At 40.8% G+C, this 14,761-nt stretch overlaps 1 protein-coding gene across 8 annotated transcripts in view; it reads left to right on the top strand.

The window, feature by feature from the left end:
* Positions 1-651: 651 nt before the first annotated feature.
* Positions 652-14,761, top strand: part of TBCD (tubulin folding cofactor D) — a 228,936-nt gene continuing 214,826 nt past the window's right edge. For 3 of the 8 annotated variants that reach the window (XM_030534206.1, XM_030534205.1, XM_030534198.1), the window contains exons 1-5: positions 652-824; positions 1,563-1,780; positions 9,975-10,025; positions 10,249-10,346; positions 12,354-12,455. In XM_030534206.1, coding sequence (XP_030390066.1) covers positions 1,588-1,780; positions 9,975-10,025; positions 10,249-10,346; positions 12,354-12,455 — 444 coding nt within the window. In that variant the 5' untranslated portion in view covers positions 652-824; positions 1,563-1,587. The other 5 variants (XM_030534204.1, XM_030534199.1, XM_030534201.1 and 2 more) reach the window with 5 other exon arrangements.

Genomic DNA, 14,761 nt, shown 5'->3' with positions numbered 1-14,761 from the left:
TTACCCATTTTTCCAGATCATCTATGAATATGTTGAACAGTAATTTTCCCAGTACCAACCCCTCAGGGATACCACTATTTATCTCTCTCCATTCTGACAACTGATAATTTATTCCTACCCTTTGTTTCCCATCTTTTAACCAGTTACTGATCCATGAGAGGACTTCCCTCTTATTCTATGATGGCTTACTTTTCAAAAGTTAATTTAAATTAAATACTTTTTTTAAAAATGTATATATTTTTAGAAATCTAGACCTGTTATGTGTTTGGTGTAACTTGCATTATTCTTATGTTAAATCTGCATAATCCTAACAAAACATGTACTTTATTCATATCTCTTTTATATATCTCATTGGTCCTGACAACCCCCTATAAATGCGAACACACCCCCTAATTGCAATTCCTGGGGAAACCACTGGTGGAGTGGCTGCTAGCTCCCCAAAAGTCATCAACATTTCAGACCCTGGAACTCTGTGAATTTTCCTTTGTATCTGCCTGAGAAGACATTTAACTCCACCCAATGTGCTTTTGTCTGGCAAACCACTGTGGATCTGAGGCTGAGGCAGCCTGTTCCCACAACCCCACCCCCTCCATGCTTGTGAGTGGAGCTCAGGAAACAGGCTCTCTGCAAGGCCCGCCTACTCCCCGCCCTCTCGGCTGCTGCGGCTAGGAGAGGAATGGCCGCGTTCAGGAACTGAGCAGTGCCTGCGTTTTTCTGTCCCGCGCGGCGCCCCGTAGCCGAGAAGCAAGTCGGGCCGGGCTGAGCACTGGACAGGCAGGTTCTGCCCGCTGAGAGGCCCCGGTAGCGGAGCAGCGGTTGCCAGGGTAACGCGGCAGCTCCTGGGCCCCTGGTTCCGCACTGCTCCAGCCAGCGGGGATTAGAAGCCCCGCCCGTGGCTGCGGGTACAGCAGCTCCGCGTATGGACGGCGTGAGGGGTCCCCGGGGAATGGGGTAGCTGGAGATGGAGCTTCCTCTCCGGCAATGATTCCCAGCCTTGGGGGGCGAGCTGTGGGAGTTCGGGCCGCGGGGGGATGGGGCCTTGCGGTGGAGTGGGGCGGGGCGGGGCTGGGATGGGGCGGTGGGGCATCCGCATCCCGCGTGTCGGAGCTGACGGGCGGGAGGGGTCCACAGGAGAGTGACCTGCAGCGCGGGAGTGGCTCCTGATGTAAGATGGAGCGGGAGTCAGCTAGGAGGAGGATGACGTCTCTTTCAAACCTCCTTCCTCAGCTGTGGGATGCTGGGTCTCGGGAGGGTGGGGTTGGTATAGGTGCCACACCCCTTGGCTTGAAGTACATTCCGTTATATCCAGTGTTTGCAATTTGGTTCAGTGGCTCTCTGCACTGGATTGTTCCAGCATCCCGGAGTGGTGGCCCGTCTTTCAATCCCATCTACCCCTTGGCGTGGGATGTTGGGTCTCAGGGGATGGTGACCCCTCTTTAAGTCCTGCCCACTCCCTCGTGTGGGATGTTGGGTCTGGGGTGGTGGCAGCCCCTTTTTTATCTCACTCTGCCTCGTGGGATTTAATTTAATTGTAAATGATTGTTTGCTCTTATGTTACCAAGGAAGAATTGGCTGCTGGCTTTGGAAATGGCTTTGAGTGAGATGAACGGGGATGGCTCTGAACAAGAGGAAGGTGGATGCCAGGAGCCAGATGTCATTGCCAGGGGAAATATATTGGAGAGTTTTGCAGAGAGTCAAGAAGTCAGAGGGTTAATTAACAGCCTGAAAGGAGTGTATGGAGATCTGGGAACACGAGAGATGACAATTGAAAAATTTATAGGTAAGATTTCTTGGTTTGAGGATGTACAACCTATAGGGAGTGTATTTTTTTTGTCGGTTGAAATAATCTCAGAGGACAGGGGTAAACAAATGTTTTTAGACCACGGTGAGTAGATCTAAGTATGTTAACTTCAGCTACTTTATTTATGTTGCTGAAGTTGCGTATCTTAGACCGATTTCCTCCCCCCCACCATGTAGACCAGGCCTTTGTCTAGAAAGGGCATAGAAAGTAGGTAGTGTGAGGCCCTGAAGAATGAGTTACTTAGGTAAGTTCCTCAAACTTTAAATTCTGTTCATTTGTTTTGGGGGCTGAGTCCTAACAAAAGTAGGTCTTTCGGAGGGATTTGAGGAAAGAGTTGTTGCCCTGGTATCTGGAGAGTGGAAGGGAATTCAGTGCATAGAGTCTATATATATATCTATCTATATATATCTATCTATATATATAGAGAGAGAGAGAGAGAGAGAGAAAATGATCAACAAGGAATAAAAGATCAGGGTGGAAAGAACATGGGAGCAAGAGTTCATGGTTGTGCTAAGCAAAAGGAAAAATATGCTTTAGAAAAGAGCCTTTAGAAATATATTGCCTCTGTATATGCCCACATCTTGAATACTGTGTGCAGATAGGACAACCACGTCTCAAAAAAGAGATATTGGAATTGGAAAAGGTTCAGAAAAGGGCAGCAGATATGATTAGGGGAATGGAACTGCTTCCGTATGAGGAGAGATTAATAAGACTGAAACTTTTCAGTTTGGAAAAGAGATGACTCAGGGGGGATATGATTGAGGTCTATGAAATCATGACTAGTGTGGAGAAAGTAAATAAGAGTTGCTGATCATCTGTAACTTCCATTGACGTCAACAGGAATTGTAGATGCTCAGCAATTCTGAAAATCAGAACCGTGTCTCAAATTAGACACCCCCAAATTAGTGGATGTTTTCTGAAAACTTAGGCCTTATGTCTTGTGCGTTTCCCCATGTGTAAAATATGACTAATATTTAAGTACACCTCTACCCTGCTATAATGCGACCTGATATAACACAGGTTCACGTATAGTGCGGTAGCAGCGGGGCTCCGGCGGCGCTTTAATGGGTCCAGGGCTCTGGCTGGTGCAGGGAGCCCTGGGCCCTTAAATCACCGCTGGAGCCCTGCCGCTGCTACCCTGGAGCTGCGGCAGCGGGGCTTGGGCGGTGCTTTAAAGGGTTCGGGGCTCCGGCTGCTGCAGAGAGCCTCGGGCCCTTTAAATGCCGCTAGAGCCCTGCTTCCCTTACCCCAGGGCTGTGGCAGCGGGGCTCGCTGGCAATTTAAAGGGTCCAGACTCCCCGCAGCAGCTGGAGCCTGGAGCGCTTCAAATTACTGCCGGAGCCCTGCTGCCCCATCCCAATATAATGAGGTTTCAGCTATAACGCGGTAGGGATTTTTGGCTTCCCACTACCGTGTTATAGCAGGGTAATGGTGTGTGTCATGAGGTATTGTGAAGACTAAATCACTGTTATACACCTCTGCCTCGATATAACTCTGTCCTCAGGAGCCAAAAAATCTTACCGCATTATAGGTGAAACTGCGTTATATCAAACTTGCTTTGGTCCACCGGAGTGCGCAGCTCTGTCACCCTGGAGCACCGCTTTACCATGTTATAGCCGAATTCGTGTTATATTGGGTTGCGTTATATTGAGGTAGAGGTGTATGTGAAATGGTTTAAGATTCTTGTATAGAAGGTCCTGTAGGTGTACAGAGTATATTAGTCAGCTGCTGGGATGAAGTTAAGAGAAGTATCACAGAGAAGTGACAGTTACCAAAGGTGATGTCTGCAGCAAAGATACCTGAGGGAGATCTCAATTGGGTGGGCCAGATTGTCCTGATACATATTCAGCTCTGTACAAATATGGAAATAGTGAAGAAGTGACTTCGTTTCTCCAGCAACTATTTAGATAATGTCAAGAAAACATTATATTTTTGGCTTTTTGAAATATTATTCCTGAGGTTGTATGTTATTTTGACCTAATTCCTATTGAACATACATTTCATGGAAGAGGACTTATTAGTAGATTGTTAAGATAGTGTGATTAAGCACGCAAGTCAAGGAATGCCCAAGTTAAGGATGTATATATGCAATCTTACCTTTGCTTTCTGTGGGTCACAGTGTCTCTAACTATACAATTGCATTCTGTTTTCCAGACACTGTAGCAGTGTATCATACACAAAATGTAGGTCTACAACCTTAGATGCACATGTATTATGATTTGATCAATTTTTTAAATCAACAAACATCAGTTTAATTTTTATAGTGTTCCAGTCTATCATCTTTTGTATTAATTGTATATAATGTTCTTACTGATATTTTAGTTATTTTATCATTACTCAGTTCCTGTATATTTTCTTTTCACCGATAAATGTAGCCTTCCCAGAGTGTAATTTTTAGGGGATGAGACAGTAAGCTACAAAACTAATTTAGCTATGTGTTAGCAAATTTTCTCAAGTACTTGCGAGCTCTGTACGGTATACTTGGGAGTAGGCACATTGTCTATAGATCCTTCAGGGTAGAAAGGACTGAATAAGGATTACTGCATGCTTTGTGTGGTACAGAGAGGGAAACCTCAGTCTGCTGCTCTATGGAGTCCTATGCACCTTACAAATACTAAGTATGCAGCTAAGTTATCCATGTGTAAAAATGTAATGAAACCTTACTTAGCTGCGTGTTTCAAGAGTTTACAAAAAGTCTACCATGCATGTTCAATTTGTGATATTCAAAGACTGATAACTGTATCAAACTAAAACCAGTTTTTCATCCATTAAAAGGGATAAAGTGACACTAAACTTAAGAAAGGGAGACCAGTAAAATGCAGACTAGTCAAAAAGGCCCTGAAGTTAAAAGTGAAAGAAGTAAAATATTTGAGATGACATGGATGCTACTTAAAAAACAAAAACAAACCAAGAAAAGCCTCAGAAGGTATGCATATTGCTGAACCAAGTGGGAACCAGGCAGGCAAGTAGTAAAGCAGTGTGGCTAAATGGCAAAGTTTGAGTGACTATTGAAGCCAAACAAATCCTTTAAAACTTGGAAATCTGGTCCAGGTGAAGCCCACAAGTAGGAACGTAAATTACAGCGTGGGAAATTATGAGGAAAATTAAAGGACTAGAATGGCTTTTGAAGAGCCAGGAGCTAAAGCTATAAAGACAAATAGAAGATTCCCAAAGTATATCAGAAGCAGGAAGCCTGCAAAAGAATCGGTGAGTCCACTTGATAAAATTAAGCACTGACAAATAAAAGGTAATGCACTTCGGAAGGAATTACTAGAACAACTCATGGATGCTTGCTGGGTTCTAAATTAACTGTAGCTGCTCAGGAAAAAAGACTTGATCATCACTGTGTACAGCGCACTGAAAATATCTCTTCAGTGTACTTTGCTAGTCAGAAAACATATCACAAGAACAAGTTGTTGTCCTGTGAATCTGAAAGGTAACACACGTAACACTGATAAAAGGAAATATCTTTTTTATGCAATGCATAATCTGTGGAATTTATTGTCAAAAGGTATCACTGAATCAAAGAATTCAGCAGGTTTAAAAAATGGGTTAGACACCTTTATGTGTAAAATGAGAATTTTCGACAGTTACTTGGCTGGGAATGGCAAACCGCAGACAGTGGGAGCTGAGGGGCTCTGTGCATGGAGACGCTCCAAGGAAACAAAACATCCTGACCCGCCAGTGGCTTACCCTGATGAGCTGGGAGCCAAAGTTTGCTGACCCCTGCTATATTTTAAAAGCTGGCATCACAAGAAACACTCAAAAGTTTTGCTAGAATTGATTTAATGTAGTCTAACAAAAAAACCCGTTTATAATAATAACTGAACAAATATGTATTCACCTTCAAAATTACAGTCAATATTTAAAATCAGTAAATGGATATATAAAACAAGTAGCTTCGAACAATATGAGACTTTAAAAAATCTTTAAAATCCTTCGAAGTCTGAATCAGTCTCTGATTTTCAAAACAGTTTGTTAAGCTCGGCTTCAGTCACAGCTGCACCTGCTTTATCATTGTAGGTGTCGGCAGGGTTGTCTTCAGAGTCAGATTCCTTCTTATCATCAGCCTATGTTATGTCATCATCAAATATGGCATCATCTTCTGATCCATCGAGTGCATTGCTGATACAGAATTTCCTAAATGATTTTTCTACCATTTCTGAGGGAATGGACACCCACATGTCCTTGATCCACTGGGTGACCAGATTGATTTCAGGCTCCATAAGATTCCTGCCTTTGGTCAGCTTTGCCATGCCTGAGCACATCCATTCAGACCATATTTTGTGTAGCCTGTCTTTAAAGAGTTTGTTCAGGGAAACATCAAGCAGTTGAAGAACTGAAGTTAACCTCCAGGTATTACAGCCAAAGTAGTTTTCATATTTTTGGCCACATTTTCACCTCATCCATCTTGTATGCCCTGAACATGTCCCAAATGAGCATAGCAGGTTTCTTGAAAAGTGCTCCTGGTATCTTATTCCACACTTTGTCCAGCCATTCAATAGTCCTACTTTCATCCATCCATCTCTTTTTGTGTGCATGTACGATGACACCAGCAGGAAATTTAATGTTTTTAGGCAAGGTTTTTTAAAAATAACAGGAGGGAGCTTTGATCCATTTGCAGAACGTGATAAAACCATCATAAAATGTATTTTTTTTTCATGGCAAGTGTTCTGAATTAAAACTGTTTTTTCACTAACACCGGTTACTGTTCTGTTGTTCGGGAGATCGAATATCATTGGTGGTTAGTCCATATTTGCTATTTGTAACAGTTCAAATGTATATTCCTTTTGATATTTTATAACAAAACTTTGGAAAGAATAAATTTTTTTTCTTCTAGATCTTTAGGCAGCTTTTGCGTTATCTTTGTTCGTTGACGAAGATAGAGACCATGATGGTTCATGAAGCAAGTACACCAACCTGCTGATGCGACAAACATTGACGGCTTAATGACTTGTATTTGTCGTCTTTCAACATTTGCAGAGCATGCAGATGAATTCCAGTTCTAGTGACAATGTACACATTTTGTTGACATTCAACAACCCAATTATTGAGATCTTTCTCTAGCTCAGGAAATGAAGTGCGCCTTGTTGGACATTTTTTCTTGTTTCGTGGCATGTCTTTTAGTGTTTTATTTTTTTGCCATTTTCTTACTTGCTTCTCATTGATACAGAATTCATGAGCAGCGGCGCAATTATTGTTTGCTTCTGCATATTCAACAACTTTAAGTTTGAACACTGCATGATAAGAAGAGCCTCTTCATTTGATTTCACTGTTTATTTTAACTACTAATATGAAAATAGATTTTTGTAGTTATGGATTTTGTAGGACTTTATATAGGAATGTCACCTGCTTTATCACTGTCAAATTATTATTCTTTATTTCAGAGCAGCCCTGTAGATTGTCATGTCTGTAGGAATAATAGGCTATTTCAATTTTATTAGAGATTCCATCGATTCTATGTGTTATATTTTCATATTGGCTTGAGACTTATGAGGTCCATTTCAAGCCAATCTAGTCCACTAAACAAAGCCTTTGCAACTTTAAAAGGCTGCAGTATTGACATCAATAAATGGGTTGGCAAACTTTGGCTCTCGGCCTGTCAAGGTAAGCCACTGGTGGGACATTTTGTTTACCTGGAGCGTCTGCAGGCATGGAGTCCCTCAGCTCCCTGTGGCCCCAGTTCGCCGTTCCCAGACAGTGGGAGCTCTGGGAAGGGAAATGGCCACTTCCCACAGCTCCCATTGTCTGGGAATGGCGAACTGGGGCCACAGAGAGCTGAGGGGCTGCATGCCTGCAGACGCTCCAGGTAAACAGAATGTCCGTGTATTAGATATCAAGTCAGTGATTACCTATATCAGTGGAGTTACAGGGATGAATATAACAATATTAGTGGATTGGTTTAAGTTGATTCCATAGTGCCATCTAGTGGTATTTTTAGTACAATGCTGTTAAACTTGCATTGCATCTGGGTCCTAACAATTGGTATGGTGAAGAGAGGAAAAAACACAAGGAGAGGAACAAATAAATAAAGAGCAGAAAGGTTTGCATAGGAACGGATATGCAGGAAACAAATAAGGGTTAGAAAGATGTTGTTTTGGTTTTAAAGGACAAAAGAGTGTGTGTTTTTCCTAAGAGAGATAAGGGATACAGAGGAAGAAGAATAACCTGATGGGGTGAGAAGGAAACAGACAAAAGAAGAAAGAATATGTTAGACTATAGTGAGGGGGAAAAACAACATCATTTAGGCTATAACTTGATTTCCCTAGCAGTTATCTCCTATAGTAATATTTATGTGTTACACATCTCCATCTCAGTATGGTTAATTATTGCTGAGATGGTCCAGTGTTGCTTGGACTTGCTTTTCTGGGATTTGCTATTGTTTATTTGCTTTTCTTGTCATTTGGGGCAATGCTATTACTACTTAATCTTGATTTTTTTGGTCCATTGTTGATAGGACATTTTCCTACTTGAGTAAATTTCTGAAATGACACAGGTTATCATTGATGCAACACTTTTTTTTGCTGCATGATCTTTTCTGAAATTTTATTCTTATTGTTTGAGATTCTTTAGATTGGTTTTGACTTCTTTAAATTAAAGATCCTTTTTTTGTAGAGGTTGTGACAGGTGGTATTTCTGGCATTACAAATACTAAAATGCCTAGTATAGGTTGTTTGGAGTCAGAGTTTCCCTGAATGAAAAAATACGTTGCTGTGACCATGATATAGTAGGTGACATGGAAATCTCTTGCAGGTGTACAGTATTTGACTGTAGAAAGGGGTTCTTTAGAGGTTTTTTTGCAGTGGTTTCAGTTTGCCCTGCCTGAACAGCTACATGAGAAATCGATTTATCAATAGTGAGTAGGAAACTTCCCTGGCAAGTCGGGGTAGTGGGTTTATCTGTCAGTTTCTGAAAAAAGATAAGCTTTTGTTTTATTTAAAAAAAATGCTGTCCCTTATACTGGTGAAGAATACCTTCCAAATGCAAAACAAAGCAGTATTGTCTTCTGAAGTCTGCAGTCAGCTTGAAATATTAGAGAGGTGTGAACTGCACAAGGCCCGCATCCTGGCTTCAACGCATAGCCAGAGTAGATGAACTGTATGCTGAAGAGTTTCTTCAGCCCTGGAGAGAAGAAATAGTGGAGCTGCTCCATGGTTGCTTTCCTGTGTCCACTTCCCCAGCACTGGAGTAGCCTCTCTAATGTGATCCATTGGTTGCGTTGGATCTGCATGATGGTGGCTCCAGCAGCCTTTTTCCTACCTTGCTTGGACTCTTGAAGTCTGTGTATGAGGATTTTCAACTGGAAACAGCAGCTATTGATGGTGAAGGACAGAATAGATTGCAATAGCTTGAAGATAGGTGGGAAAAGGAGTATGTCAAAGGGACAAGTAATGGGAGGGGTGAAAGGGGAATAAGTCTGAGCTATTGGGGGGTGCAGGGATAAGGCTGGGCTACTTGCAGCAGCTACAGTCCATACTCAGTATAATAGTGCCCTTCATTTGCAGTGCTGTATCAGAAATATATGATTGACTGCTTGATCTTGGGAATGGAGAACTACAGTGAGATCAGCAAGTGGAGGACAGCAGCAAACAGGGTGGGGAGGTATAACTGTGGCCTCACTCACACCTCTTCATCTCTGTGCTTTATAGGTTGTCCCTTAGCAATGTGGAAGAGGCCTAGAGGAAACTGTATGGGTCTGTGGGTGTCTTTACTATGAACCCCACACTACATTAATGGACAGGATGCATGATATGGGTAACTTCTCTGAGAATTTTGTACTCTTTGGTACTCTGATATGCAGTGGTGGGCAGTGTCAGTATTTATCCATTAAGGTGGACAAACTTTAGTATAATTTTTTTAGCAGGGAGTGTATTTAAATAAAATCAACACTTTCTTCACTCTAAAGATACATCTACACTATGAGCTAAGGATTTGATTCCCAGCTCACATACACATAGTAGCACAGGCAGATGCTAAGTATGTATCCCATGGGTTCAGGCAGGTTTGTACTCAGCACAACTAAGTTGTGCCTCCGCTATCCATGCTACTGCGGCTACACTAGTATTTATACAGGTGTGTGTACATGAGGTGGAAGTCGCACCCCTACCTCATAGTGTTGATTTAGCCTAATTAAGAACATCGCACTTGAATAATTTAAATCTCTTTTTTTCAGTTATAATGGACAAGTACCAGGAACAACCTCACTTGTTGGATTCACACCTAGGTAGGAACATCATCTCTGTATGTTTTTTGTGAATATTTTTTGACACAAGCTGCTCAACTTAAATGATTCATGTTTGCCTAGTAAGCCTGCTGTGGCTGATGTTAAACAGTATGCTATGTACTGTTGTGCAGCCACTTCCTAACTTTTTGTGATTAGAAACATGCAGACTAATTCTAATGCTTTCTGTGTTTTATTTCTCCCTTCTCCCCTCCATCTTCTCTAGAATGGATGATGCATTTATTGCTGGATATAGTGCAGGATAACAGGTCTCCTTCTCCACTAGTACATCTGGCTTTTAAATTTCTTTACATCATTACAAAGGTATAAATGAATTTTTTTAATAATAGAGACTTTCATCAACTTATTTGTTTAAGAATGACTTCCTTTTTATCACTCTTTTGGAGTGATTTTATATTTCAAAATATTGCAGTTGAGTTTTGAATTAAAAATAACACAATGTAGCTTTCTGACTTACACTGTTGTGTTTTAGAACACGTTAAAATAGATTTAAAAAGATTGTATAAGGTATTCACCCATTTTTTTTCAATAGTGTCAATCACAGCTTAATAAAGAACAATTATCTTATGGGAACCTCCTCTACCATTTGTGGCCACGAGGATCACTTCCCCCATTTGCAGTCCCATAATGTATCTGTGGCTGCTTCAGCAGCAGTTGTTTACATGCAAAGTGTTTAAATACATTTACCTGTCTTTTAAATGTGATAAGTGTTTAGTCTCTTTTTGAAAAAAGATACATATACTGTGTGCTTTTGTTCATTCTTATCTCTTGTTTCCATCTGTTCTGTTTCTCTTTTTCCATCTTCACCCTTGCTCATGCTTTTTGCCGCATTCCCCTCCTCTTTTCTCCCTATATATGTTTCTCTGCTGCTTGGACCCTTCTCTCATATACATTCTAGTCCCATTGGTGGATCTGGTCCCAACGTGTGAATTTTGTTTCCTCTCTTCCTCCTTTTACTTAGCTGTGGCCCCTAGTGCAGGGAATTAAGTAGGCTCTTCCTCCCCACTTCCTGCAATTTTGCCTGTTTTTACAGGCCTCTTGACTCTTCTTTGCATTGATGACACCGGACAACTGTAGAATCAGTTGGAAACAACAAGTTGGTACCATGTGACCTATCACCTCTCAGTGTTGAACCATTGCAGTGAAAGATCCTAAAATCAGAGAAGACAAAATATAAAACCTTTTGTTCAGCAAAAGTGTTAGTTGCTCATGAGACTCAAAGTAGTAATGCATATGCTTTTCTCACTAGTAGGGTTGCAGACTAAGTTAATGCTGAAGCAGTCAGGGCCAAATCCTGGTCATTTGGAGTTCACCTTTGACTTCAGTGGGGATAGAATTTGGAGAATTCTAGAATTCCATTTGTGTGGCAGTGGCATGTCTTCCCAATACTTGAATTTAAGAGCCACCTTGAGACACTGACTCAGTGGGTGATATCATGTAGGTAGTGTTCTGACTGCTCATCTTTTCGGTTTGCCTGCTATCTTATTAGCAGAGGGGCAGTAATGGTATTCTCATAGTTCTGGATGGAAGGGGTGGGGTGGAGAAGAAATTTTTGCCATAAAAATCGAGCAAAAGAAAGGATGATGGATAAATGTTGTGGATCTCAAAATTACGTGGTTGGTTTCGTCATATGTGGCTGTTGTTTAGTTTCTGGACTACTGAAGTATAGTATCAACAGTAACATTAAATGCATTAGGAGGGCGCTGGGCATTTCTTTATCAAATTATTATTAGTTAATATTTTAAAGTTGAGCTAGTTAAATTCTGCTACTGACCCTAAATTAGTTGGTGATAAATCAAAAGACACAAGATATCCCAGCTTGTCACCCAGTAACAGCTTTAGATAGTAGAGTTTGAGTACATCCAGACTACCCGCCCTATCGGCAGGTAGTGATTGATTTATCGGGGATCGATATATCGTGTCTAGATGAGACGCGATATATCGATTCCCCCGAACGCGCTCCCCATCGACTCCGGAACTCCACCGGAGCGCGCGGTGGTAGCGGAGTCGATGGGGGAGCCACGGACATCGATCCCTTGCCGTGAGGACCTGAGGTAAATCGATCTAAGATACTTCGACTTCAGCTACGCCATTCACATAGCTGAAGTTGCATATCTTAGATCAACACCCTCCAGTGTAGACCAGCCCTTTGTGACATTAGTGTTTTAAGATACTACCAGTTTATTTGAAAGTTAATTCATATCGCTACTGTACGTACTGAACATCATGTGTAAGATGCTTCCAAAAGTCGTCTTTGTATTGTTTTCCTTGAACATGTTTTATTAAATTATGAAGTCATTTCTTTGGTAGGTACGAGGGTATAAAATTTTCCTCCGACTGTTTCCTCATGAAGTAGCTGATCTGCAGCCTGTTTTGGATATGTTTGCAGATCAGAATCCTAAGGACTATGAGGTGAGATTGTCTCCCCACCCCTTCTGTTTGTTTTAAAAGGAAAAAAAGCCTAAGAGGGTATTATGTAGAAATGAAAATGGAGCAACATAGCTTGATACAATCAATCTATCTCAAACTGGATATAAAATTATAATCACTCGCAGCTGTCCCTTTTCACGCAGGTGTGTGTAAGTAGTTTGCACGCTCCTGGAAAGAAGACACAGACCTCTCTGTGGAAAGGACTCTTGTCCGGGAATGTGTGAGCCACCCCGGCAGAAAACAAGTTATATTTTGGGCACATTGAGGAAAATCATAATGTATCTGGGCAAAACATATCTGTTAAATCTTTACTGTTGAGTGCCCAGTCCTGAAAAAAACCCCAAAACATTAAACTGTTTAATTGCTGACACCTTTTGCCTTTTCACTGAGAAGTAAATTCAGGAGACTAGGTTATGAAACTGTGTTGTGAAAAGGCAAAAAATGATTTTGCCATGTAGCCGGCTGATGTAATGTTTGAGATTGCTGAGAATGTTCTAGACAGGAGAGTCTGTTTGCTTAAATATTTTTTTCTATCCAACAAGATGATATGGTGTGAACTGTATAGTTCTTGAATTACCGCTAAAGGTGATGATTGAGTCCAAAATTTGTGGTGGTTGACTGCTCAGTTAGGAAAACTATACAAATGTCTTATTGAGATTGAATTAAAAAAAACAACAACTTCCTTTATACTGCTCAAGCAACAAGGCTCATCATTATGAAACAGTGAATTGCACTGCAGTTGGGGCTCAAAATTTACATTAGCCAGTTGCTAATTATGAATACCCTTCATTGTTCCTGCCTATGCTATGATCCAGTATACCATTGTTATTAATAACCAACACACAAATGGTAGAACAGTCAAACATAGATGTGGAGTTTTTATTATATCAATGTTTTGATTAAAATACAAGAAATATTTTCTCTCAGAATTGGCAATTTCTACTAAATTATTCAAAGATACTTTTCAACACTTAATCCGTGAATAAGTGTCTTTCCAGACCGTAGAAATGTGTATGTAAAGGATGAATTTGCTTGCCCAGTGAAACTTTGATTTCTCTAGTGTTGGTACTGGGGAAGCATAGACATGAGAAGTTTATGAAAAAGTTGCAAATGCTTTCTCTTGTTGTTAATTTAAAATGAGTATGTAGGAATTGCCCTTCAGTGTTTAAGGAGACATATCAATTTAAACCACACTCCTGTCTGAAAATGTTTTATCTACTGTTGTTACAAGTAACATCTAAAAATACTGTTAAGAGATTAAAGTAGAACACATTTGTCTCTTTAGTTTTGTGCATGTGATGATGCCTACAGTAAGTTTCGCTCTTTCTCCTGTATAGTCAGTTTCCCCATGTTTTTGTTGATCTTTCATGCAACAAGAACAGAGAGAGAGATTTTTTTAAAAAGACTCAAACAGGAACATAGCAATAGCTAATTTATATGATTTTTTTTTGTTTTACAGAGACTCTCAGGATAGGTATGATACCTGACACTTCTTTTAAACCTAGTTTTTATAAGTTTGCTAGATTTCAAGTTGATGGAGTCCCTTTAACTTGATAGCAGCTGTGACAGGAGTACCAGGGGGAGCCACCCTGAGATTGCTTAATCAGGGCAGATGATCCCGAAAACTGGTGGTTATTCTAATACTTAGATTCACCAAGCCAGCAACAAAACAGCTTCTACAATACCTTACTAGTTACTCAGAAGCCAGAAATAGTTCCCTTAAAGCAACTGAGCCCTGGGCTCCCACCCAGACAGCCAAGTCAAATATGAGGATTACTGAAAACCTTGTTCATCATATAAAAAGTTCTATCGGTCCCAAAGGATCAGACACTTTACCCCACCAGGTCAATGAATATTTCAGATCTTACCCAAATACATGCTTACAGCCAATTCTTATTAACTAAACTACAATTTATTAAGAAAAAAGAGCGTATAAGATAAAAGATCATTATACATATAGACATGAATAAAATTCTTATGTCAGTTTCATTCTGAGGTCAAAGCTTAGGTGAGTGTTAGAGTTGCAAAGAATTCTTTCAGAATTAGTTTCACAGGTTATAGTCCAATATCAGGGTGATCCAGACTGGAGCCGGAGACCTCAGCCTTGTGACTGAAACTTCCCCTGATAAAGCTTAAGTAGATCTGAGTTAACAGGATCAGGGCCCTAGAGTTTCTTTTATAATTCTCTGGGAGCCTCTTGATAGCCTCTTGACAGCAGTCACTTCAAAGCCGCAGTGCTTCACCCAAGGAATAAGACTTCCTATTTCATCTTCACCACCGGTACTTAG

The sequence above is a fragment of the Gopherus evgoodei genome, chromosome 15, assembly GCF_007399415.2.
Source record: "Gopherus evgoodei ecotype Sinaloan lineage chromosome 15, rGopEvg1_v1.p, whole genome shotgun sequence".
Lineage (NCBI taxonomy): Eukaryota > Metazoa > Chordata > Testudines > Testudinidae > Gopherus > Gopherus evgoodei.
This window is presented reverse-complemented; position numbering and strand designations above follow the sequence as displayed.